This window comes from Protopterus annectens, chromosome 2.part0, assembly GCF_019279795.1.
Source record: "Protopterus annectens isolate FY-2018-M chromosome 2.part0, PAN1.0, whole genome shotgun sequence".
NCBI classification, from domain to species: domain Eukaryota; kingdom Metazoa; phylum Chordata; order Ceratodontiformes; family Protopteridae; genus Protopterus; species Protopterus annectens.
Genome location: NC_056728.1, coordinates 1,355,947,838 through 1,355,974,025, shown reverse-complemented (window position 1 = coordinate 1,355,974,025; position 26,188 = coordinate 1,355,947,838). Strand labels below are relative to the sequence as shown.

The 26,188-nt window shown below is 42.3% G+C and overlaps 1 protein-coding gene across 1 annotated transcript in view; it reads right to left on the bottom strand.

Moving 5' to 3' along the window:
- The window catches only part of QRFPR (pyroglutamylated RFamide peptide receptor), a 527,635-nt gene that overhangs the window by 92,166 nt on the left and 409,281 nt on the right, over positions 1–26,188 (bottom strand). Inside the window, exon 6 of the mRNA XM_044061535.1 lies at positions 3,635–3,666. Within this exon, the coding sequence (XP_043917470.1) occupies positions 3,635–3,666 (32 nt within the window). The remainder of the gene's footprint in view (positions 1–3,634; positions 3,667–26,188) is intronic.

Genomic DNA, 26,188 nt, shown 5'->3' with positions numbered 1-26,188 from the left:
GGTCATTTTCCAAACCCCCCAAAAAAAAATTTGGGGGAAACTAAAAGTCATTGTCCATGCCAGTGTGAATGACCTGAGACGTACCTCCCTGGACTACATGAAAAGAGACATAGAGGAGCTCTCTGATTTTGAGCCCAGGCCGGTATGACCCTGACCCTGAGCAGCATCTTACCTTCACCAAGAATGATGCCACAGTACAAAGACAAAATGATCAGCTTTAACAATTGGCTCAATTACTGGTGTCATTCTAAGGGGATCCAATGTCTGTCTGCTTGGGATGACATGCTTGATAAGCAACGCTGCTTCACAAGGGATGGCTTGCACCTGTCAGCCCTGGGCTTCCGGATATTTGCCAAGGCTCTTGCCACCCCCATAGTGCCTTTTTTAGGCAAGGCTCAAAAGACAAACCCACCTCCCTAGAAAACACAAGTGGAAAAAAACTAAGGGTAATGCTGCTCAACGCCAGAAGTCTAAACCTCAAGATGCACACTCTCGAAGCCCTCCTCAGTATGGAGAACATTGATGTCTGTGCAGTGACTGAGACCTGGTTCAAGGCTCCTGAGAGCACCCCAGCACTACCAGGTTATACCTCATATCATGTTTTTCGGCCCCAAAACTTGGACCTAACCACAAAAGGAGGGGGAGTATCCATATTCATCAAAGATACCTACACCTCCAGGTTAGTGGCAATGCAGGAAGCATCGGAGACCATCCATGTGCAACTAACCATAGGCAAAACTGCCCTACAGTTTGTAGCATGCTACAGACCACCCTCCTAAAAAACTCAGGAACCCCACTCAGCCTTCCTGAAGACACTGGAGACTATGAATGTCTCTCCAAATACCATCATACTGGGAGACTTCAACTACCCAAACATAGACTGGGAGCATTACTCAAGCCCCAACACCCTAGCCCAAAGGTTCCTAGAATTCATAAACTCAAATGCGATGGAACAACTAGTCACCACTCCCACAAGAGGAGATAATATACTAGACCTGATCATCACAAACATGGGGACACAATTCTCCACACCAGAAGTATACCCCTCAATGGTGAGATCAGACCATAAATTAATCTCACTGGAAATCCACATCCCGCCCCCACCCCCAGCACAAAAGACCACAGTGAAGAATTTCTCAAAAGCTGACTTCACACTTCTTAAGACTGAAGTGGTATCCTTCAAGGCCCCTGGGCCAGTGGAAACGACAGCCCACACCGCTGAATCCTTTATAAATGCTTTCTACGGACACCTTCAAGAATGCATGGACCATACAATCCTAAATAAAACCAAGACCCATTCCCCCAAAGGCAGGCGTCCTGTCTGGTGGACCCCAGCCATTAACAAGCTTTACAACAGGAGGAGGAAGCTACTACATGACAGAGCAAAATCCCCAAAAGGGAAGGCATCTCTGATCAGTACTAGCAAAAAACTACGATCACTCATAAAATCACCCAAGGCCAACTTTGAGAGAAAAATCGCAAAAGACACTAAAGACAATCACAAGTCCTTCTTTAGTTATGTTAGAAACCTGGGTGGAAACTCCCAGATATGCTCAGAGTTAGTCCAAATGACTAAAAATACACTGAACCCACAGACATTACCAACATACTGGCAGACAGGTTCAGTGCTAATTTCTCCCCCCTCCTCCCCCTCAAAAGGAGAAATATCTATCCCAGCAGAGTGTAGCCTCCCTGACATCTCAGATGCCCAGGTGAGAGCCGCCTTCTCCAAAGCTAAAAACACAGCATCAATGGGACCAAATGGTGTCCTGGGTTGTGTGCTACATGAACTCCAAGAGGAACTAAACCCGCACATAAGGCTGCTGTTTAATCTTAGCCTTACTACAGGATACGTACCCAAAGAATGGCGTACAGCAACAGTGGTCCCACTCCACAAAGGAGGTGCTTCTACGGACCCTGGAATTTACCGCCCCATAAGCTTGACGAGCCTGGTCTGCAAAGATATGGAGAGGATCATTATGGAACTCATAAACAAAGACATTGGGGACCTACAGACACTGGATCCTACCCAATTCGGCTTCATCAAGGGCAGATCCTGCCTTTTGAACCTGGTCGACTTTTTTGAAACAGTCACTAAGGCCATTGATGAGGGTAAGGCAGTTCACACAGCCTACCTTGATCTTGCAAAAGCCTTCGACACAATACCCCACTCGGGCATCATAGACAAGCTCACCAGCTTAAATGTAAACCGATATGTCATAAGATGGGTTGCAAATTGGCTCAAGGACAGAACCCACAAGGTCAGAATTGCTGGAGCCATGTCAGACTCTAAGCCAGTCACAAGCGGTGTCCCACAGGGCTTGGTCCTGGGACCCCTCTTGTTCGGCATTTATTTTTCCGAGGTGCAAGCAAACATAGGAGGATTGTGGCTTACAAAGTTCGCAGATGACTGCAAACTGGGTGCCATAACTGATACTCCAGCGGACACAAGCATCCTTCAGAAAGGCCTCATAGAAATGGATAACTGGTGCGAGAGCCATGGCCTTAAACTGAACGCCAAAAAATGTATAGTCATACCCTTTGGGAAAAACAAAGTGCCCACAAATTACCACATAGGTGGTAATCCATTAAGTACGGAAGAAGTAATCAGGGACCTAGGGACCCAAGTCGACAGTAACCTCTCATTTGACACTCACATTGCCAAGGTGGTTAGGAAGACCTTCTATATTACCCACCTTATCATGAAAGGATTCACATCTAGATCAAGGGAGGTCATTGTGCCCCTATACTCTTCCCTTATCAGGCCCATAATTGAATACAATGCCCCATTTGGGATGTACCTTAACCGACACCTGCAGCAGTTAGAAAGACCCCAAAAGTACCTCACCAAGAGGATCAAGGGTCTCAAACATATGTCATATGCTGCCCGGCTGAAGAAACTTCCGCTCTATTCAGTCGAATACCGCCTACTCAGAGGTGATCTATGCCTGACGTACAAGGCCATGTCCAATCCGGAATTAATGGACATGCTCCACCTCAGAAAATCCAAATCCACCAGAGCCACGAGAGCGAGAGATTTGAACCTCAACACAGAAATAAATAGGACATGCTGGAGGGACAAATTCATAACCCAGAGGCTCCCTACACTCTGGAACAGAATCCCAGTCCATGTTAGGCAGAGCCCCTCACTGACTCTCTTCAAGAGAAATCTTGACGAGTGGATGGGAGATCGTAAGTTTACCCTGGGGGGTCATCTCTGTGTCACTACTATAGAGAGGCACAGTAAACTAAACTCTAAATGGGCATAGTATTCTCATTCCAAGGGGTGGCGAAAGCCACACACACTCTGGCTAGGCTTATAAATGCCCTAGGGCAGATAGCCTAGTATGAACCTATGAACCTTTGAACTAAGGGAATTATCCTAAATGTGTATGCTGTCAACCCAGGCAGTTAACCATGACTCCCATATCTGGCACAACTCTCAAATGCACTAAAGGTTTTCTAGGGGGATATCCCTCAAGGTCATTTACAGGGAGATGCAGGGTATGCACTTGAGCCATGGTTGATGACACCCATTAGAAATGTACACACACACACACACACACACACACACACACACACACACACACACACACACACACACACACACACACACACACACACACACACACACACACACACCAAAGAATGCTATAATGAGCATACCTCTCAACCATAGTGAATTGACTGTTTTTTACCGGTTTTGAGGTCCAAATAATGGGGTGCCACAATTCCCGATTGGCACCTTTTAATTTCTGAATTTCCCGGCTTTTTTATTTTTACATTTTTTTCACTTTTTTTTAGCTGATGTCATCACGTGGATGATGACTTCAGCTCCATGAACAGCCTACCAGCCTGTTGGAATTGAGCTCAAATGCTCAACATAGCATGTGTGTGAGTATTTCTGGCTCCAGCCTCCAGCCAAGCTGGAGTTTTCCTCAATGATGGTTCTTCCAGCCCAGCCAGGAACAAGCAAGCAGGAATGTATTTTATTATTATGCTGCTGTTCAGACTTTAGGAATGAGGAATGCTTTTTATTATTATACTGCTGTTTGGACTTCAGGAATGGAACAGAGGTATTTTTATTTTATGCAGTGCTAAAAGAAGGACAGAACAAGGCAACAAGCTGTTCAGAGGTATTTACTTAGTATTGTGCAAGCCGCTAGTTAATTTTTTAATCGTGGTTCTTATGCTTCAGAAATGGAGGCTCTGTTTCTGAAGCATAATAAACTACCTCGGTAACAAAGGGGGGGGGTTGTATATGAGGAGGACCCATTCGACTAAGGTCTTGTGAGAGGGTAAAGTTGGCAAACTCAAAGACAGCCCTGGGCGGCACAAACTTTAACTATGCCACTGATCAGTAGGCCATGAAGAATGACTTTTGGAGGTCCTAGCAAACTATACTCTTTTGCTAAGATTATAATATTGCCTACCATTAAATGCCCTACTTTTACCATAAAACCTACATACTGCAAGTCACCGAAAACAAAATCCTAAGGTTCATCTTCTCTCTTCACAGTGAACATCATTGCTACACATTTAAAAGAAAATGGTTACCATTTGCTACAGGGTCTGGGTCTTAGGGGTCATATTTAGGTTGTTTGTTCTTCAGTTTGTGTTTGAAAGTTGATATCCCACAATCCCACAATCCCACTGGAGTAGGTGGGGTTACATAATTATGTATGCAACTTCTATGTTAATCAGTGAACGTACAGATTTGTACCTATTTTTCATGGCCTTTGTCCAGATTTTTGATGTTTCCAGGTTGAGAGGCATGATAATGAGGCACATGCTCAAACAACAAATATCATAGATCGTGTGTTTGGGCTGCTGAAGTCACAATCTCAGTGCCTAAGTACATCAGGGGGAGCCCTGCAGTAAAATCCCTGTAACTGTGCTGAGATTTTCACCATCTGTGCCATCTTTCACAATATAATTCTGACAAAACAACTTCAGCAGGAGCACCAAGTGGAAGGGGTACACATCCCACCACTACTGGTAAGGTCACCACAGCCACAAGCAGGTGAGGAGTCAGACAAAGACCTATCAGCCACTGTGGATATAGGTAAATGTAGCCATGTACAATATGCCATTGCCTTGGTCAAGAGGTAATGGATAACACACATGCTAACCACCTAAGGGAGTAAAGCTTTCAGCCTATGCACACACATACAGTAAAATTGATGCCAGGCAACACTCACAACCTTTACTTACCCATGTAATGGCTGTGTACTGTTACCATCACACAGAGTCACTCCAAATTAAAACACTAGTAACTGCCAGAATATCAAGGTAGTTGTTGAACCTGGAGTAAGAAAATAAATGACAGAGAATACAAATGAATGGCAGATCCTTCCGTATTGTTACTTGATAATGTAACTAAGTAGAAGGTGGGTGATTTTTACAGCATTGACATCAATACGTGACAGCACTGACATGTCAAAAAAAGAAGTTATGTCTTACCATAACGTTCCCTCTGTGTTGTTGATCTTCTTCCATTTATCACTGATGGGTTCAGTTTCAAGCCTTCGGAACCAAGTCGGCCTAATACCAAGCTCGCGTACACCAAAAACTCTCGAGCTGTGCTGCTACCAACAAAGCCCTTCTCCAGTTACCTCAGATCAAGTTTGCATGCAACATATAGAAATAAAAGCAGAGGCCATTTCTGCGCAAAAACCCTGAAAACACCACAAGGACCCATAAGATCCACCAGAAGCCGTCGGTAGGGGGCGGAGGGTGGGATGTGATGAATGGAAGAAGATCAACAACACAGATGGAACACTATGGTAAGACATAACTTCTTTATCTGATGTTGTTAATCTTCTTCCCATTCATCACTGATGGGACAGAATCCCAAGTTACTTGAAAACGGGTTCCTATTACGTTATCGAATTGCTAAAACTTCGAACCTGAAAACATCGAACACAAGTGTTCCAAGTTTCAGCAATTTGAATTAAAAAAAACAAAACAAAATCAGCTCAATAACTGTAGTGTGATCTCGGAGTTGGTATATTTAAAGAGCGGGGGTTGTGGGTGGTGCAGGGGGGCCTGCCCCCCCCCTGCTTACACCAGTTACTTTCTGTCTGTTGTTTTTTTTTTTGTGTGTGTTCGAAATTATAAAACTTCGAACATACAAGTTCGATGTTGTGGTGTTCGAAGTTTTATACTTTTGATCAAGTAATAAGAACCCCTTGAAACCCTGAGTGGCCCTTATGGAAGAACATTCATGAGAACCATAGAACCGAAGGCCGCTCTTCACATGGAGACCAGGTCCAACTTGTAATGTTTGATGAAAGTATGGGGTTTAGCCCAAATAGCTGCTGAGCAAATGTCGTCCATGGAAGCTCTGGAATGAAAAGCAACAGAAGTTGCAATGGCTCTTGTTGAATGAGCTTTGATATTAACAAGTTTAGGTTCATTTGCTCATGAGTATGAAAAAGTAATACAATCTCTGAGCTATTTTGATAAAGTGACTTTTGATACAGCACATTCCATTTTTGGTCCAGAGAAGGAGATGAAAAGTTTATCCAACTTGCAGAAAGATTTAGTCCTGTCTAAGTAAAAACGCAATTGTTTGTGTAAATCCAGTGAGTGCAGGCAGTATTTTCCTTTATTGGAATAATTTGGGAAAAACACTGGGAGCTGAGTGCAGACAGTATTCTCCTTTATTGGAATAATTTAGGAAAAACACTTGGAGCTCAATGGACTGGTTGACAGAGAAATCAGAAATTACTTTGGGGAGAAAAGAAGGATTAGTACGAAGAGATACTCTGTCTTTATGAAAGATTAAATACGGACTCTTGATGCATAAGGCGTGTAGTTCCGATATCCATCTAGCTGATATGACTGCCACCAAAAAGAGAGATTTCCATGAAAGAAATTTAAGGTCACATTTTGCAGCAGGCAAAAAAGGGGGTAAAGAAAGAAACTGTAATACCAGAGAGAGATTCCATGTCTCTACAAGCCACTTGATTGGGGGTCTGCTATGGAAAACTCCTTTGAGAAAGGTCTTGCAAATGCGGGTGGAGATAAGTGGAATGTCTTCTAGACCATTATGAAAATTGGAGATAGCTGCCAAGTGGACTCGAATAGTGGAAGCTGAAGCTTCATTGTCGAAAAACTCAGAAAGGTATTGAAGTATAACAGATGCAGGAGCTGAGAAGGGGTCTAGCATCTGTTTTTTTTAGACCAGAAAGTGAACCTTTTCCACTGTCTGTAGAGTTTTCTGGTGGATGGTTTATGGGAGGCCAGAATAATATCGCGAACAGGTGAGGAGAGGGATTCCTACCTGGTGACTAACAGAAGTGGAGAAACCAAGCTGTCAGCTTGAGAGTGGACAGATTTGGGGGAGTCAACCCTTGGGGGTGAGAGATTAGGTCCTGACAAGTGTCCAGGATCCATGAAGGTTGTAACAGGTGAGGCCGGAGAAAGGGGAACCACACTTGTCAAGGCCAGAATGGGGCAATGAGGATCACCTTGCATCTCAACTGAATTGCTTTCTTTAAAAATAGAGGTATCAAGGGAATTGGAGGATAAGCATAGAGGAGACCCGTGGGCCAATTGTGAGTCAAAGCGTCTCTTGGTGACTCCCCTTTTGGGTGAAAAAGGGCAAAGAAGCTGCTGCATTTGTGGTTTGAGGGGGAAGCAAAAAAACTGCAGCAAGGCTGGCCCCAATGGCTGAAAATTTCTGCCGTCACATTCGGATTGATAGACCACTCGTGTGGAAGGAGGATGCATCTAGTCAGCCTGTCTGCAATCATGTTGGAGCGCCCCAGGATATGTGTTGCTATAAGAAAGTGGTTGGAAGCTATTGCCCAATACCAAATTCTCATGGCCTCTCGACACAGGGGGTAGATTTGGTCCCACCTTGTTTGTTTATGTACCAGACTACTGACATATTTTCTGAATGGATCACAATCATTCCTGATGGAAGGAGCGGATGTAGTGCCTGCAACTCCAACAGCACTGCTCTCAACTCCAGAACATTGATATGCAAGTTGGCCTCCAAGTTGGACCATCAGGCGGCTTGTAGAGACATGGAATCTCTCTCTGGTATTACAGTTTCTTTCTTTACCCCCTTTTTTGCCTGCTGCAAAATGTGACCTTAATACTGTCTGCACTCAGCTCCCAGTGTTTTTCCAAATTATTAATGTGCTGTATCTTTCCCTGAAAGTGGCCCCCACCACCCTATCAGAGAAGCATCCATCATCACTGTGGTGTTGGGTTGAGGGGTCTGGAAGGGGCAACACCAAAGAATTTTTTCTGTCCTCATCCACCAAAGAAGTTCTTGTTGTAGGAGTTGGTGATGAGATCTGTGAGTTTAGAGGGTGAAGATTTGCCAACCACTGGGACAAAAGGAGCCATTGTAACAGTCTCATATGTAATCTTGCCAGAGGAACAATTGGAATGGCTGCAGCCATAGAGAGAGTATCACTTGTAGCTGTAATCTTAACCTCTGAAGCCTGTGAGGTGGAAGAGAAACCAGGCTTGTTCGAGTATTGAATACTGCTCCTATAAATTCCAATTGTTGGGTAGGATGAAGATTGGATTTTTCCCAATGGACTGTGATGCCTAGAAACTCCTCCAGTGAGAGAGTGTAGTGGAGGGCCATGGTCAGTAGGCACTTGGTGGGGGCGGAGAGGAGCCAATCGTCTAAATATGGAAACACCTGGAATCCCTGAAGTTTCAGATGAGCTGTCACCACTGCTAGGCATTTTGTGAACACTCTGGGGGCCGTCAAGAGACCAAATGGTAGGGCTCCAAACTGGTAATGATTGGCTCCTAGCCGGAAGCGAAGGAGAATCTTGGAGTGTTTGTCCATTTTGATGTGATAATATGCATCCTGGAGGTTTACTGAGCACATCCAAACATCTTCCAGTAGAAAAGGGAGAATCGATTGTAGAGTGACCATGTGGAATTTGGTTTGAACCACTGACTTGTTTAGTTGGCTGTGATCCAAAATGGGTCTCAAGTCCCCAGTCTTTTTTGGCAGCAAAAAGAATCTTGAGTAAAAACCGGATCTGCATTGGTCTGGGGGGTCTGGTTGGATGACTCTTTTTTTGACACAGCTTTCTTATCTCTGAAGCCGCTTCTTCCCTTTGACTGGGTAGAACATTGGGAAGATACATTGAATGTTTTGGTGTGATATTAGAGGGATGTAATAGCCTCTGGAAATTATTCTCTGCACCCACCGATCATTTGTAATAGAGTGCCAGGCAGTTTGTTGCATAGTAAAATGAGCCCTGACTGCTTCCAGAGGAAAGCAATTGAGCAACGCTTCAGGAGCATTGATAAGATCATCCAGAGAAAGAATCCCTGGAGTCTTGGTTTTGGGGACCCTCTCTGCCCCTAAAGGGGCATCTTCCACCACTGGAACCCCCCTCTGCCTCTGGGGGAATCCTCACTATGTGCGTTTCAGAAAGGGCCTTGAGATTTTTTGTACCATATTTTCCAACTCCTCTGGTTCCTGGAAAAAGAATGTTGAGGTCTGGAAAAATGTAGGCCAATGGCAGACAAGATCTTTATGTCCAGTTCATACCTGGCCAGTGTGTCCTTCACTTTAGAACCAAACAAGGTGGATGGTTCAATAGGGACATTCAAAAAGGAGGACTTGAAGGAGTCTGCAAGGTCACAGATGCTCATCCAGGCATGATGTCTTATGACTATGCCTGCACCCGCAGCTCTAGCCACCCCTTTGGTTGCATGGGAAAACAACCTCATGGATGACTTGGAGATAGACTCAAGAATGGCAAGTTGAGAAGCAACTTTGTTGCATACCCCATCAGAAACATGACCCGTGAGGGCTCCAGAAAATTCAGAGATCAGATATCTTTGGAGCCTCGTAAGCTGTGCCAAGTAGTTCAGAGACTTGATTGCAAAGGTCACTGAAGCAAAAACTCGCTTCCCTAGTCTGTCCACAGCCCGGGACTCTCTGTTGGGTGGGTGAACAGTAGGACTTTCCTCCGCAAGGTCCTTTTTTGTGGCCACCGTCACCACCATAGCATCTACTGGCAAGCCTCTAGACCAGTGGGGATGGTCCTCTGGTGGGAAAAGAATCTTGTCTGGTCTCTGGGGAATGGCCTCAATAGAATAAGGGTTCTTCCACTCATGCTGCATGACTAGCTGGACTAACCCATTGGCAGGTGGAGTCACCAAAGAAGTAGAAGGCTGAGAGCGGAAAGCCTGCAGGAAGATGGACTCCGAGGAAGGATTGGAGGGCTTCCAGCCACCCTTCTGTTTCAATATTTCCAGGATGTCTCCAAAGGAGACATCAGGGGGTGATCGTGGGGACTCTTCCCCCATCACTGTAGTCCATATCCTCTGTGAGAGACTCCTCCAGAGAGTCAAGGTGTTTCCTCTTACACACCTTCTTCTGAGGGGGTTCCTCAGTGGGAATGTCTGAAGAAGACTCGGAAGGGAAATTACCCTGGACAGGGGTCTCCTGAGGCCTGTGCTCTTGGTGTCCTGGGGAGGTGGCCCGTGGTAGCTGTAGCAGAGGGAGCAGATGAAAGATCTGATGTAGGTGGAGTGTTTCCAGAAGCAAGCACCCTCTCCATCACCTGGAAAGCTGGCCCTTCCAAAGAGGAATGGGAGCACGGAACTGAGTAAGACAATCTCAGAACTGGGGTCACACCCTGCTCCATGTGGCCTGCTCCCGGGAATGGAACCTCAAGCAAGATCGGGGCAGGTGTTGACCCTGGATCTGAGGATGGAACCGATAAAAAACTTGGAACCGTGCTGGGAACCGAGGGTTCCATCCCCAACCATGAGACTGAGGAAGGGATTGTTCTGTAGGAACTGAAACCCAATGGGGAGGCCTCGAAGCCTCACAGAGAGTCACTGTCGGTACTGGGGAAAGGGTTCCCACCAAGGATGTTGGAGCTATGGGCCTCAGAACCAATGGATCTGAGGGAGGAGAATAAGTGGGAGTCCTGGGAGCATTAGACCCAAACCCCAAAGTGGGATGAGTTTTAGGAATGTTTGTTATCCCTCTGGCTGTTAACAGCTGGTCCAGCAGGCGCACCACATTTAATTTAGACAGACTCCTGGTGGACCTTACAGACACTCTGGAAGGGGAGTTAGGCAGGTCCAGAAAAGGGCTATATGCCTGGCCTAAGAACAGGTCCAATGAAGTGGAGTTCTGGGTCCGTGGTGTTTGAGTTGTCAGCACTGAAGATTCCAACTTGGAAGCAATAGAGGAACTAACAGTGCTGAGAAAGGACTCGGTGCTGAAGAAACACTTGGAGTAGAAGTTATTATTGGCTCCAAGGGGATCATTGGAACCAACTTCGTCCGTTGAGAGGGGAAGTCAGTGCCGAGACTATCGAAGGCAATAAGGTCGAAACCATATTCGTTACTGTAGTTAAGGCTGGTGCCGTAGATGTCGGTGCCGAAGTTGGTGACGACATTGAAGTTATCGCAATGTCCATAGAAGCAATTGGAGCTGAGCTCAGAACAGAAGCAACCGGAATATTCAGAGCTTAGGAAGCAATCTTGTGTTCTGTAGAAGACTTGTAGACCTTGTGTTTGTAGGACTTACCCTTATCAACAGCCGGTGAAGAGGGATCGGAATGTGGACATTTTTTGTCCTTCACTGGAGAGGTTGAGACCTCTGACACAGAAAGGGCCTCTGATAAAGGCCTTTCAAGATAAGCTTGTTTTTTCTCTCATTCAGCATCTGCTGACTAAAACTCAGACAAATATGGCAAGGAGGTTTCACAGAGAGGTGAGAAACTCCCAGACAATAGACACAAGCATCGTGTAAGTCACTGTTAGGAAGTTTGCCACTGCAGGAAGTGCAATGCTTGAACCCCAAAGTCCCGTTTTTATCAGACATATCCAACTCACAAAAAATTACCAAACAAATTACTGATAGAAGTTGCAGAAAGGAAGTAGAAAAAGAGAGATACCAATGATGGCATCAAATGATGCCACAAGGGTAGGCGAGGGCGTTACCAACCATGGTAAAAGAAATACCCAAAGGGTAGAGCTAGATAAAGAAAAAAGAGATTAGATCAGAAAAGGTTCAAAATACACTAAAATTTGTAAAAAATATGACACTTAGCTGGAGAGCTCAGTGAAAGGCTGCTATATGGCTGCATGGCAAATGAGATCGAAGGTAAATGGGAGAAGGGCATTGTGGATAGCAGCTTAGCTCGAGAGTTTTTGGTGTACGCAAGCTTGGTATTAGGCTGACTCGGTTCTGAGGGCTCGGAACCGAACCCATCAGTGATGAATGGGAAGAAGATTAACATCAGATGATGCGTTCTCTGTCAACTAATAGGTCTCATGCATCAAAGAAATACAAATTACAAAAACCTGCAAGAATGTACAATTTTCAAAAGAGCATCACAAGCACATATATACTAAGCACTCAGGAAACTAATCACTCTAGACATCAGACCAAAAATGCATGCATCCCTGAATACAAAAGATAGAAAATCAAGGATATGGGACAGTTATCATCATTTGCACAGGGAGTTGTTTGGGGGGTGTCAGTAGGCCAAAGCTGACATAAAAGATAAAGAGTGCATGTGAGTAAGAATGAAAGCCAGGCAGAAATTTTGATAAAGTATTAAATAGCTACTGAGACAGAATGAGCTGTAAGTCTCATGAATGACCTATGTAACTGTTAAGTGTGTGTCTGTATGGGCACTCAAGGTGAAACGTGTGTGAGTGTCTGCAAGAACACAGCCAAGCTTTGTGATAGTTCTACATCCTGGTATGTCACACAAGTGTGAGGTAACAGCTCACTGTCATCATTCCCAAATGCGAGAACTGGTTCTGTCAAGAGTTGCACTGGCACATCCATGCCCATGGTCAGATGTGCTGCTGCTACCTGAATGTGACTGATGTCTGCTGGATGAGCTGTCATTCCAAGTATGGCCAAGCCACCACCCCATGGCTTACCATGACTGGGTGTGGACACCTCAATCACTGATGGAGCAGTGGAAGTGCTACAATGGGACCATGATCGGGCATGGCCACAATGGCTGGCATTAAATAATGCTGCTGACCTATGTCCATATGAATGCTGTCCCCCTCCCAGCAGATTTTCCATCACAGACACTGCTCATTCCATCATGTCCTTCAGCTGATCCATTCAACTGGCCACACGGTGAAAGCCATCACACAAGTCAGCCTGTGCCACATATACGACCCTAAGCATGTCCTCAGAGGCCCTCGCGGAATGTGCATGTGCCTCCATGATGGCCCTAAGCATATGTTGATTGTCACATAAAGACAGGATCAGGTGGAGGGTGGACAGCAGGACTCCTCTGAGCAACCCTAACACACCTGCTGCATGGCACCTCTGCCAAACTCTGTTTACAGGTGCAGTAACCGCCCTATCCTTATCAAGTGAGGGCTCAGTGGAATAGGTATGCATAGGCCTACTGTCTGCATCTGAGGGAAATACAGGGAATGGCTGAATGTCAACCTTAGTTTCAGATTCAACCTCTGCACCCCCTGACTGTGCCTCTGCTTGGTCACCATAATCAGAGTCTGCTAATACTCTGACATCAGTTGATAACAGTCTAGCACTTCCAAAGTTAGGATCGCCTGTGACAATAAGCAACAAACAAAGGAATGAAATTAATACCTACACTAAATATTTAAAACAATTTATATGATGACAAATTAACAAAGGTCACATTATCACAGATGGTATAGCAATACACACACTCATTACACCCATCTCACACATACAAATAAATGTGTACATCTGACAAATGGTCATCAATAATCAATGAAAAATGTTTGGCATACCATGTGCAGATGACTCCACACTTGGTAGGTAGGATGGTCCTGGAAGAAATGAAGCAAGATAAGGATGTAATCTTCACAACTGCAATAACACAGAGGGGCAGTGAATACACAATTTTTGCCTATATGTCCACTAACAATACTTTCAACTGAAAATTGACTGACACATCCACCCAAAGCCCATGTGTAAGGATAAGTGTATTAATTAATTAATTAATTGAAGGTTGGGTGCGGGCTGGCAACTCACACCATAAAAACTCTATTGCCAATCATGGCGGACAGATGATCCCATCCTGTGGCCCTACGGGGAAAAAGCAATTAATTAATTAATTAATTAATTAATTAGTTAAAAGGCTCATCAAACAAATTGAACTATTAGTTAATTTTTTCTATATTTTACTATAAAAGCAAATCTTACAACTTGATATATGTAGGCTTACCTGGAAGCTCCTCCTGGCACATACTTGTCCTCCCAAACACATCAGCACTGGCATCAATCTTATGTTGGTGTGCAGTTTCAACTGAGCTCTCTGGATCTCTGACAGTGGACAGGAACTCTTCATTTGGTGTCAGCGGTTGCTCTGTAGCAGGTCTCCCACTCCATGGGCAACTGCAGCTGCTCTCCTCTAGGCTGATGAAATCATATCATTGGCCCTATGAATCACCTGATCAGAAGTCCTGGTGTACCCCCCTTATGGCATTGACATCATTGACTGGTTCCAAATCTGCATTCTGTCAGCCATAACCCCACATCCTCTCTCAAGAAGAAAGGCGATGTGGTGTCTGAACACTTGCATTATTACGTCATTTTCAGAGTAAATGAAAGGGGGGTTATGTGGATTTGTACACTTGGTATCATAATACTATGTGACATAAAACAGAGAAGTATGCAACACATAAGTATCACATACTGAAATTCCTGCTTATATAGACATACATATTTTTAACAGTAAGCACTGAAGACACAAATTTCAGTTATTAAATGGAAGGTTATGCACTTGTACCATATCACACTCACACACAAACCAATGTTTGGTCCGAAACAAGGAATGACACTTTAGTAATGTACTGTTTCCCATGGAAGGTTGACTGCACAATTTCAAGAGCAAACCTCTTGAAATACAACTTTTGTTGTGGCAACAAAAAATGGTACTTGGCTCCCCCACCCCCAAACCAACAGGCACATGAAAGTTTGCACAAACCAAGGAATACCACATAATTCAATTGCTATGTATGCTTTCAACACAATTATCACAAAATGTATACAAATTTACAAAAGAAAAGTTAATTTTATATGTTTGCCATTTACCTTTCACTGTGCCCAGCATTCCCCTAGAAGTGTCTGTGGGCCATCATAGAAGCATAATACCCCTGTGTCATTGTTGATACAGAACATTACATTTCTCTGAAATAACATAAAAGATTGTAAGATAACCAGTTTTAACAATAAAATTTGTGATGAAAATTAATAAGCTATCTGAGAAAGTAAATGCTTGCCAAAAATGATTGTCCCAACAGTGACCTATAAGATGCGCATACATATAAAAGTTTCATTTTCTAATGCACATATATAAAACATTTCTTTGTCACACATTAAAAATCTAGACAGTATTTGAAAAATACAGTCATACCTGCAGATAAATCAAAAAGGAATATAATTCTTCTGTGTAATCCAAATGCACAAGTCTCCTCACCTTCAAGTTCTCTAGCTTCATGGCTACCTTTATATAGTGTAGATTCAGGCTTCTGAGTAGGGTAAAGATGCAAATGAGGTGTGAACTCATTAGAGTAGCTGATTCCCAAACTTTTAACTTCATGTAGCAGGTGCAAGTATAATGTAGGCACTATGTCAGTGTTATTTGCTAATGGACAGCAACTGTACATGATTGGTGGGAGGGAGAAGGAAGACACAACAGCAATTCAGACTACCTTATCTACATTTGGTGTGTCACCTAGGATACACAAGTGTAGAAGTAACTGTACCAAGTTTTTGAATGGAACTAAACAGCACACATTTCTCATTTTTGTTCACTAATAGCGAAACTCTCCTGCCTTTGCTGAAAACTGTTTTTCACTGTTATGTCATTTTATCATACGTTTAAAGGACAATGTTACAAAATGCCCTATAGACTGCATGTCTGAGAGTACAGCACAGATAAGAGGAGAATGAACACAATACAAAGAGAAGACAGAGCTGCACTGGTGCAAACAATAGTCATAAATGGTTGTGTGGTCACTCATTACAATAAATATGTAAGCAACTCATGTACAAACAACTGAGACTGTACAAGTATATATGTTTTATTAATACTGTGGAGGAAATGGGACATGCTTGTCTACGCAATGATTTGCATTCCTGCTGCAAAGTTGTTCCTGTGGCAGAGAGATAAGATATCCCTACTGTGTTTTGGAGGTTCATTAGTATGGTAGTTCAAATCCAGTGCTGCATAAAAAATCTGTAAGGTGTGTTAAAATGTATTATTTTAATGTTATTTAGCTTTCATTTCTTTAATACTAATATTTGCTTGGTGTGTGGCTTATCACAAATATGGTGAAACAGATAAATAAATTAAAATTAATGGAAGTTGCTTCTATGATAAGGACAGCGTAAATAAATTAAAGCTGTGAATCAAGTGTGTGTGTATAGCACACCTGCTAAACACAACAAAGCACACAGTACATGGGATATGTAGATCATGGTTCAAGTCCCACATTTATATTTTAATGATGAAACCTAATAAACAATTTTTACAAGAATAAATGTTGAGCTTTGCCTGTTTCATCTGTGCATAGTTCAACTCTGCACAAACATGGTGTAATGCTCCAAACAACAAGCAGACATTGTCAGTTTAAAAAAAAATACATTGTTAGATATTTTGTCTTCCATTGTGCAAACACAGTAAGAGTATTTGTGCAGTGGTCAGCATGCTTCCACAGCACCTGCAGTTCGACAACACCAGCAAACACTGTGAATTTCAAAAAGATACATTGTTACATCTTTGGCTTTCCATGGCTCAAGTCCCACATTTATCTTTTAATGAAGGAAGCTAATAAACAATTTTTACAAGCATAATATATGTTGAGCTGTTTCATTTGTGATTAGTTCACATCTGTGTAAACACAGTGTAATGCCTGAGACAACAAGCAGACATTGTCAGTTTCAGAAAAGATACATTGTTAGATCTTTTGTCTTCCATCAGACAAACACGCAAGAGTATTTGTGTAGTGGTCAGCATGCTTCCACAACACCTGCAGTTCCACAACAATGGCAGACATTGTCAATTTAAAAAAATACATTGTAACGAGTGTGGTCTTCCATTGCACAAGCACACTAAGTGGCGTTGAGCGGTGGTCAACACACATACACAGTAATGACTGAAAAATACAGCTGCTGCCTAGCTCTCCCTGAGGAAACAGGTGTAAATTAAAGGCCAAAATACAGGAGAGCTAGGGATCTAATCCAGCAAACTCCAGGATTTATTAATGTTGTTCCACTGTAATTTATATAAAAGTTAATAATATAAACATAAATATACAGAAAATAATTACGCACAGCAGGTGGATTGAGCATAGACATGATATCATATATATTATATGTCTAACTTCACAAAGATTCAAATATTCAAAGTAAACTTTATTTATTATCATTTAGAACTACACATGTAGAGACCTAAAACAAATTATATGTATCAACTCACCATGATAGTACAGAATACGCATAGGATACAACAAATACAACAGTAAGACATATCAAGTAAAGGGATTAGACTAATGACTATGCCCCAAGAACATAAGAAAAAGCAACCCTTCTCATCATCATCTTTCTACTGTTCCCATTAGGGGTAGCCACAGTGGATCATATGTTTCCATTTCTTCCTGTCCTCTGCATATTGCTCTGTCACACCAACCATGTGCATGTCCTCTCTCACTACATCCATAAACCTTATCTTAGGCCTTCCACTTTTCCTGTTACCTGGTAGCTTCATCCTTAGCATATTTTTCCCAATATACTCAGCATCCCTCCTCAGCACATGTCCAAACCAATGTAATCTTGCCTCTCTGGCTTTGTCTCCAAACCTTCCAACCTGGGCTGACCCTCTAATATACTTATTCCTACTCCTGTCCACTCTCGTCACACCCAGTGCAAATCTTAACATATTTAACTCTGCCACATCCAGCTCTAACTCCTGCCTTTTTGTCAATGCCACTGTCTCCAACCCATATAACATAGCTGGTCTCACTACTCTCTTGCAGACCTTCCCTTTCACTCTTACTGGTACTTGTCTGTCACAAATCACTCCTGACACTCTTCTCCACCCACACCATCCTGCCTGTACTCTCTTCTTCACCTCTCTTCCACACTCACCATTAATCTGAACTACTGATCCCAAGTATTTAAACTCATCCACCTTCGCCACCTCTACTCCTTGCATCCTCACCATTCCTCTATCCTCCCTCTCATTCACACACATATATTCTGTTTTAGTCCTGTTGACCTTCATTTCTCTTCTCTCTAGAACATATCTCCACCTCTCCAAGGTCTCCTCCACCTGTTCCCTACTCTCACTATGGATCACAATGTAATCTGCAGACATCATAGTCCACGGGGACTCCTGTCTGATCTTGTCTGTCAACCTGTCCATCACCATTGCAAATAAGAAAGGGCTCAGAGCTGATCCGTGATGTAATCCCACCTCCACCTTAAACGCATCCATCACTCCCACCGCAGACCTCACCGCTGTCACACTACCCTCGTACATATCCTGTACCACTCTGACATACTTCTCTGACACTCCCGACTTCCTCATACAATACCACAACACCTCTCTAGGCACCCTATCATATGCTTTCTCTAAGCCTATAAAAACACAATGCAACTCCTTCTGACCTTTTCTGTACTTCTCCATCAACAATCACAGCTCAAACATTGCATCTGTAGTGTTCTTTCCCAGCATGAAACCATACTGCTGATCACTAATCATCACGTCCCTTCTTAACCTAGCTTTCACTACTCTTTCCCATAACTTCATGCTGTGACTGATCAATTTAATCCCTCTGTAGTTAGTACAGCTCTGCACATCACCCTTATTCTTAAAATTCGGTACCATAACACTTTTTCTCCATTCCTCAGGCATCCCCTCACTTTCCAAGATTTCATTAAACAATCTGGTTAAACACTCCACTGCCATTTCACCTAAACACCTCCATGCTTCCACAGGTATGTCATTTGGACCAACAGCCTTTCCATTCTTCATCCTCTTCATAGCTATCCTTACTTCCTCCTTGCTAATCCATTGCACTTCATGATTCACTATCCTCACATCATCCAACCTTCTCTCTCTCTCATTCTCTTTATTCATCAACCCCTCAAAGTACTCTTTCCATCTGCTCAACACACTCTCTTCACTTGTGAGTATGTTTCCCTCATTATCCTTTATCACCTTTACCTGCTGCACATCTTTCCTAGCTCAGTCCCTCTGTCTAGCCAATCAGTACATGTCATTTTCTCCCTCCTTAGTGTCCAACCTTTCGTACTTTTCATATGCCTTATCCTTAGCCTTCACCACCTCTCTCTTTGCTATGCACCTCATCTCCTTATACTCCTGTCTACTTTCTTCATCTCTCTGACAATCCCACTTCTTCTTTGCCAATCTCTTTCTCTGTATACTCGCCTGTATTTCCTCAGTCCACCACCATGTCTCCTTGTCGTCCTTCCTCTGTCCAGATGTCATACCAAGCACCTTTCTAGCCGTCTCCCTTACTAGCTCTGCTGTAGTTATCCAACTATTTGGTAACTCTTCACTGCCACCCAGTGACTGTCATAACTCTTCCCTGAACTCCACCTCACAATTACCCTTTTTCAATTTCCACTATTTGATCCTTGGTGCTGCCCTCACACTCCTCCTCCTCTTCTTGATCACCGTCATCCTACAAACCACCATCCTATGCTGCCTAACTACACTTTCCCTGGTCAGTACTTTACAGTCTCCAATCTCCTTCAAACTGGCCCTCCTACATAAGATATAATCCACCTGTGTGCATCTTCCTCCACTCTTGTATGTCACCCTATACTCCTCCCTCTTATTAAAATACGTATTCACCACAGCCATGTCCATCCTTTTCACAAAATCCACTACCATCTGACTTTCTGCATTCCTTTACTTAACACCTGACCTACCCATCACTTCCTCATCCCCTCTGTTCCCTTCACCAACATGCCCATTGAAATCTGCTCCAATCACCACTCTTTCACCCTTGGGTACAGTCATCACCACTTCATCCAAATCACTCCAAAATTTTTCTTTCTCATCCATCGCACACCCAACTTGTGGAGCATATGCACTAACAACATTCATCATTACACCATCACTTTCCAGCTTCATAAACATCACTCTATCCGACACTCTTTTCACCTCCAAAACAGCATACTGTTCCTTCAGGATTACTCCTACACCATTTCTCCTCCCATCCACACCATGATAAAACAATTTGAACCCACCTCCGATACACCTAGCCTTACTCCCCTTCCATCTTGTCTCTTGCACACACAATATACCAACCTTCCTTCTGTCCATCATATCGGCACTCTCTAACCCTTCTATGTAGTCATATAAATACTGTACAGTAGCAGCATGACAGGTAAGATTGGTTGTTGCACATGAACTAAAATTGTCACTCTTTATGTATTATTACATAAAGCAAGTAACAGGCAATTGCACTTGAATGCAAATGTATAAGTAAAATAAATAAATATTGCACATTCCAAACAAAATACTGTTATTATGCTAATTTGTGGTGGAGTTACTATGGCTGGCGTCACAGTTAATAAGTCTGATAAACCATTGTATAGAAGCTGTTACTGAATCTGGAGGCCCTACAGTGAATACTGTGGTACCTCCTACCAGATAACAGTTGAGTAAGCCAGCCATGTGCAGGGTGTGAGGAGTCATTAAGTATTTTGTGGGCTCTTTTAAGGCTCCTTGCTGTGAACAGCTCTTGGATTTATGGTAGGCTGGTGCCCATGATTTTCTCAGTGACTCTCACCACTCTCTGTAGTTTCTTCTTTTCAGCTACTGTACAGTTCCCAAACCAAACAGCGAAGTTACAGGTGAGAATGCTCTCAATAGCTCCTCTATAGAAGGTGGAGAGAACAGTAAGTGGGAGCTTTTCTCTTTTGAGCCTTCTCAGAAAGAAAGTGGAACCATTGATGGGCCTTTTTGAACAACTGACCAGCATTCACTGTCCAAGAGAGAGATCCTCTGAAATGTGCACTCCTAGAAATGCTGTAGTTTTAACCCTTTCCACCTCTTCACCATTAATCTTAAACAATGAGTGGGAGTTGACCTTTTCCTGAAGTCAGTGATGATTTCCTTTGTGTTATTGACATTCAGGTTTAGGTTCTTTCTCACACACCAGTCGATCAGAGAGTTGACCTCATCTCTGTACGCTCTTTTATCCACTCCTTTGATGAGGCACACGACCGTGGTGTCATCTGCAAAGTTGATATGACTGTAGCTGTATTTTGCAGAAGTCATAGATAAAGGTGGTGAATAGCAGTGGGCTGAGTACACATCCCTGAGGAACACCAGTGTTGAGAATTCCACATCCCGAGGTGTCATTTCCTACACATGTCTTCTGTGGTCTCTTGATCAAAAAGTCTTAGCTCCAGTTGCAAAAGTGCTTGGTAATTGCAAGGGTGACTACCTTATCGATAAGTTGCATCAGAACCACAGTATTAAATGTCGAACTGAAGTCTATGAACAACAGTCTGATAGAGTTGTCCTTTTCCTCTAGATGGTCAAGTGAAAGGTGCAATGCCACTGATATGGCATCAGCAGTGGACCTATTTGCCCATTAAGCAAATTGCAGAGGAGCAAAGGTTGATAGTAGAATTGCTGACAGGTGCTTTTTAACAATCCTCTCAAAGCATTTCATGACATTAGACATTAAAGCAACTGGTCTGTAGTCATTCAGGCAAGAGGGATTGGCTTTTTTGGGAAGAGGGATGATATCTCTTACTCTGAAACAAGAGGGTACTTTTTCTTGAGCAAGGGAGGTGTTGAAAATATCTGTCATAACTGCGCATAGCTGATCTGTTGAACTGTGGCTATCAGTACAATTTTGGTTCTACAATTAAACATTTATTTTCTGAACTTTCATGAAACACGCATACATGGTTAACCATTCAACTCTTTCCTGTGTATATATAACTAATGAGCATGTCTGACAAACAAGTCCTCATTTGCAATGAGCACTCTGGGCAGTAATGACTGTAAAAAATACACCTGTTGCCCAGCCTTTCCTGTGGCAAATGGTGTAAGTTCATGGCCACAATACAGGTGAGGCAGATTTCTAATCTAGTACAGTCTAAATTTTATTAATGATGTTCCCCTCAATTTTTAAAACTAAAGAACAATATAAAGATAATTATACATATAAACTATGTATAGCAATGGGTATCATATGACTTATATGTGTGATTGAGGGTATACTGACAATTATGTTTCTGTTCTTAAAAGTGTATTTTTCGGTCCTGGGATGGTCTTCATACTTCAATGAGAGTCATATACACATGAATTATAAACCAGGATATTGTCAGATCACACATATACAAGATTAACCCCTCACTCTTTAAAGTGTCCATGTAATTAATAAGCATGTCTGACAAACACATCCTCTGTGGCAAGGACGTGAAAACACTTATGTAAAACTATATGCATTGTCTATTTTACATAGGTTTGAATCCCACATTGTACAAATTACTTTTATCAGTGTGTAAAGCTACACAAAAGAAATGTGTGAGGTCATAAAATTTATACACCCAAATACAAGTCTGTAAAGTTAAGCCATCTAACAGGTACAGCAGCATCCAACCCATAAACTGATACCAAATGTCACATTACCCTTCCTAAATCATAAACTGCCATCCTCTCTGTTTGACATTGTTGCTCTCCACTTAACATTACTGAAATGTGATTGTCATTATTGTGTGGGGTTGTGCATTGACTGCTAAAAGTGTATCAGAAAGGACACTGGTAATCTCCCAACTGTGTACAAAACCCATTTTTGATCTGTTAAGGCTACATCATGTCTGTTAACCCTGGTTGATGTCTTCAAGAAGGTCACCAAGGGCATGCATGAGGAAAAGGTTATCATCCCACATAACTTGACCTGACCAAGGCATCTGACACAAATCTGCACTTGGGTATTACAGAGAAACTATATGAAGTGGGTATAAACACCTATGTCACCAAGTGGGCAGACAAACAGAAAACAGACAGGACACATAATGTCAAAGTGTGTGAAGTCACCTCTAACTAGAGTCCAATGACCAGACCTGCACCTCAGAGTTCTGCATTAGGCCCCTTCCTGTAAAGTATTTAACTCTCATAAATCAGCACAAACTTACACATCCCTTGGCTAGCCAGGTTTGTGGAGGACTGCAAATTGTAGACAACGATTAAACCCAAGAACTCTATTGATATACTCCAGGAAGTATGAATACGCACAAATGATTGTTGATACAGCCATGGAGACACACTAGAGGAACAAAAACATGATAATTTCCTTTTTAAAAGCAAATACACAAGCTAATTACAATATAGACAGTACATCCCTGTGATCAGACCAAATGGTAAGTGTCCTGGGTACTCAAGTAGATAGTTAAGTGGAACGTCTATCAGCTTGTGACCACACTGGTGACAAATGCCTTGTATGTAGCACAACTCATGAGTATGGGCTAGCCATCCACATATAAGGGTGTTATAGTCCTATTGTTCTCAGCCCTCGTCAAACTTTTGAAAGTATCTCACCACACATCTTCCAGGGATGATTTACTTAAGTGTATAAAGTTTGCCACAGTAAGCTTCCACACATCTTTTGTTCATTCAAAAGTGGTCTTCGTGATGAATAACCAGTATGAGTTGACAAGGCAGATTTCCCTTCAAGGTGTTATACAAGATGAATGTGTGATATGATTTCCTGTGATGTACCCAGTAAATACATAACTCATCGACAACATTGATGGCATGGGTTAAATTCATGCAAGTGTGGACTGTGGCATATATGTGTTATGCAAACCTTTCAGCTAGCCATCCATGACTGCTCATAATTTAAACTACAGGTGTAACAGTGTCCCTCATAACACCTCCATAAATTGGCCATTTTTGAGTAAGGTGTGCTTGATTCCCCTTACAGATTACTGACAAATCATTACAGTAGTACAAGTGTGTTCAGGCAGAACGTGTTAATAACTCAAAAATCATATATTTTATGTCAATGACACAGATTAATGGCAGTATTATTCTATTGCCCATGACAGTTCTCTCCAGTGATCATTTCAAGTTCACAATGGCGGGTCACAACCAATCACCTCCATTGATATGTGGCCTTGTCTGAGAGTCACATAATGTACAATAAGTGTGTGATAATATGAATATAACAACACAGGAGGTATAATCATCAGTAAGTACTGTATTGTGAACATATGTGATTACTGTTCATGCTACAACTGTCTTGTCTTTGGGTGTACGTGCACTGACATGTCCTTATCTGGTGTACATTACCATGTTTCACCTGTACTCTTCCCCTTTCTTCATTCCTGCCATTCATGTCTGTGGCCCTTTCAATACACACACTTTCCCAGACTAGTGTATTTATAATGCAGTCTATGTATCCTTGATGGTCACCACCAAATCTTTATTTCAGTATGCCAAAAACATGTTTGTAGTGTACTTTGCACTGAGTACACTTTCCTATAAGGTGCCAGTACTGCATTCACTGACTTAAATTAAACTCTGGTAGTCATTGTGGCTGTCTGCGCAATCTCGGAGAACAAGTCTGCCAGTAGGTAACCTTAAGTCTGCATGTCAGAATATGTTCATGCTGCTGCACATGGTTCTCTGGCCAGCAACACTGATGGTGGCCATGAAATTTCACTTGTATCCATGTAAGCACAACATGCGGCATGCATAAGCAATTAGCACTGCTGCTCATTGCGCAAACACATAACCTCTGTGAACGCTTCGCTATAAGCCTACAGAGAGCTTAATGAATCCTCAGGATAGTCTATTTTTCAGTATAAACAATCCTTATTATGTAATACATCTGTAAACAGATTTCATACACTCAAAAGTTTATAGCAAGTTTTGAAGCTAAACAGTAGGCTATCTATAAAAATGGAAAAGAGCAAACACTTGACAATGGAAGAAAAGTGTGCTCTGGGCTGTGCATATGCTTTGTGCTTTGCTGCATTCAGGAAATGAATCATACTTTGCACTCCTAGAAATCTCTGCTACATTTCTGCATTTCAATTTATAACTCCTATGTTGCTTTAGTAGAAATGTATTTTTCTCTATTTCACTGTTTTGCTCGAACATGATGATGCATTAAAACTATGTAAATAAACTGTGAAAAAATATCACAACATATAAAATTGCTTTTACTATAGAGCTCCACAGGCACTTTTTATTGAAACATCAGGAAATATGTAATCCATACTAGGTGGGTTCATCAAGATTTCAGTAGTAATTATATCATGTTGCATTATATCACCATCATCAGTGCGAAGGCAGTGTTTGTATTACAAAACACCAGTTCTGTAAGTTGTGGCATGGTTGAAATGGATGAAAAAAAATCCATTGCCTTACTGCTCCATTAAATATAATACTATGTAGCTGAATTCTAATGCGTATCCTATTATGCTATGCCCTGCCTTGATCCTGACTAAAAAAAATGTGTTTAGCACAAATAAATGACTCTGGTGTTCCTTATAAGATGGTATTGTACTCACCATATTTATTATAAAGGGAGTAAGGTATATCATTAGACAGTTCTATAATGTGGCCTGCATAGCAGATGTGTCAGTGTGGAATCCCATCTCATATATGCCTACAAATATACATGTGTACATTTATTGTACAGGGGGTAGGTTCACTAGAGTGCATCCATAGGTACTTCTGTTACATGGTCCACATGGTAGTTGCATGTATGTGGGACCTTGTCTCACTTTTATCTACACAAGAATGGGTACATTTATTATAAAGTGAGTGCAATGCACTCCTAGGCACTTCTGCTACATGGTCCATACACTAGCTTTATCTATGTGGAATTCCATCTCCCCTATGGCTACACACACAAACATGCAGATACATATATATATATATATATATATATATATATATATATATATATATATATATATGTATGTGTGTGTGTATATATATATATATATGGTTTACCTTTGAAAGGTTGCCTACCAAATGGCCCTTTGTGCGAACGAAATAACAAAAATTGTCAGTCCGATCTGCACCGAAGTTCAAAAATCAGCAAATAGAAAACCAGATTTGCTGATTTTTGAACTTCAATTCGAAAGACAAAGCATAATGAAGGGGGGTGCACCCCTCTGCACCCCCCCCACACCCCC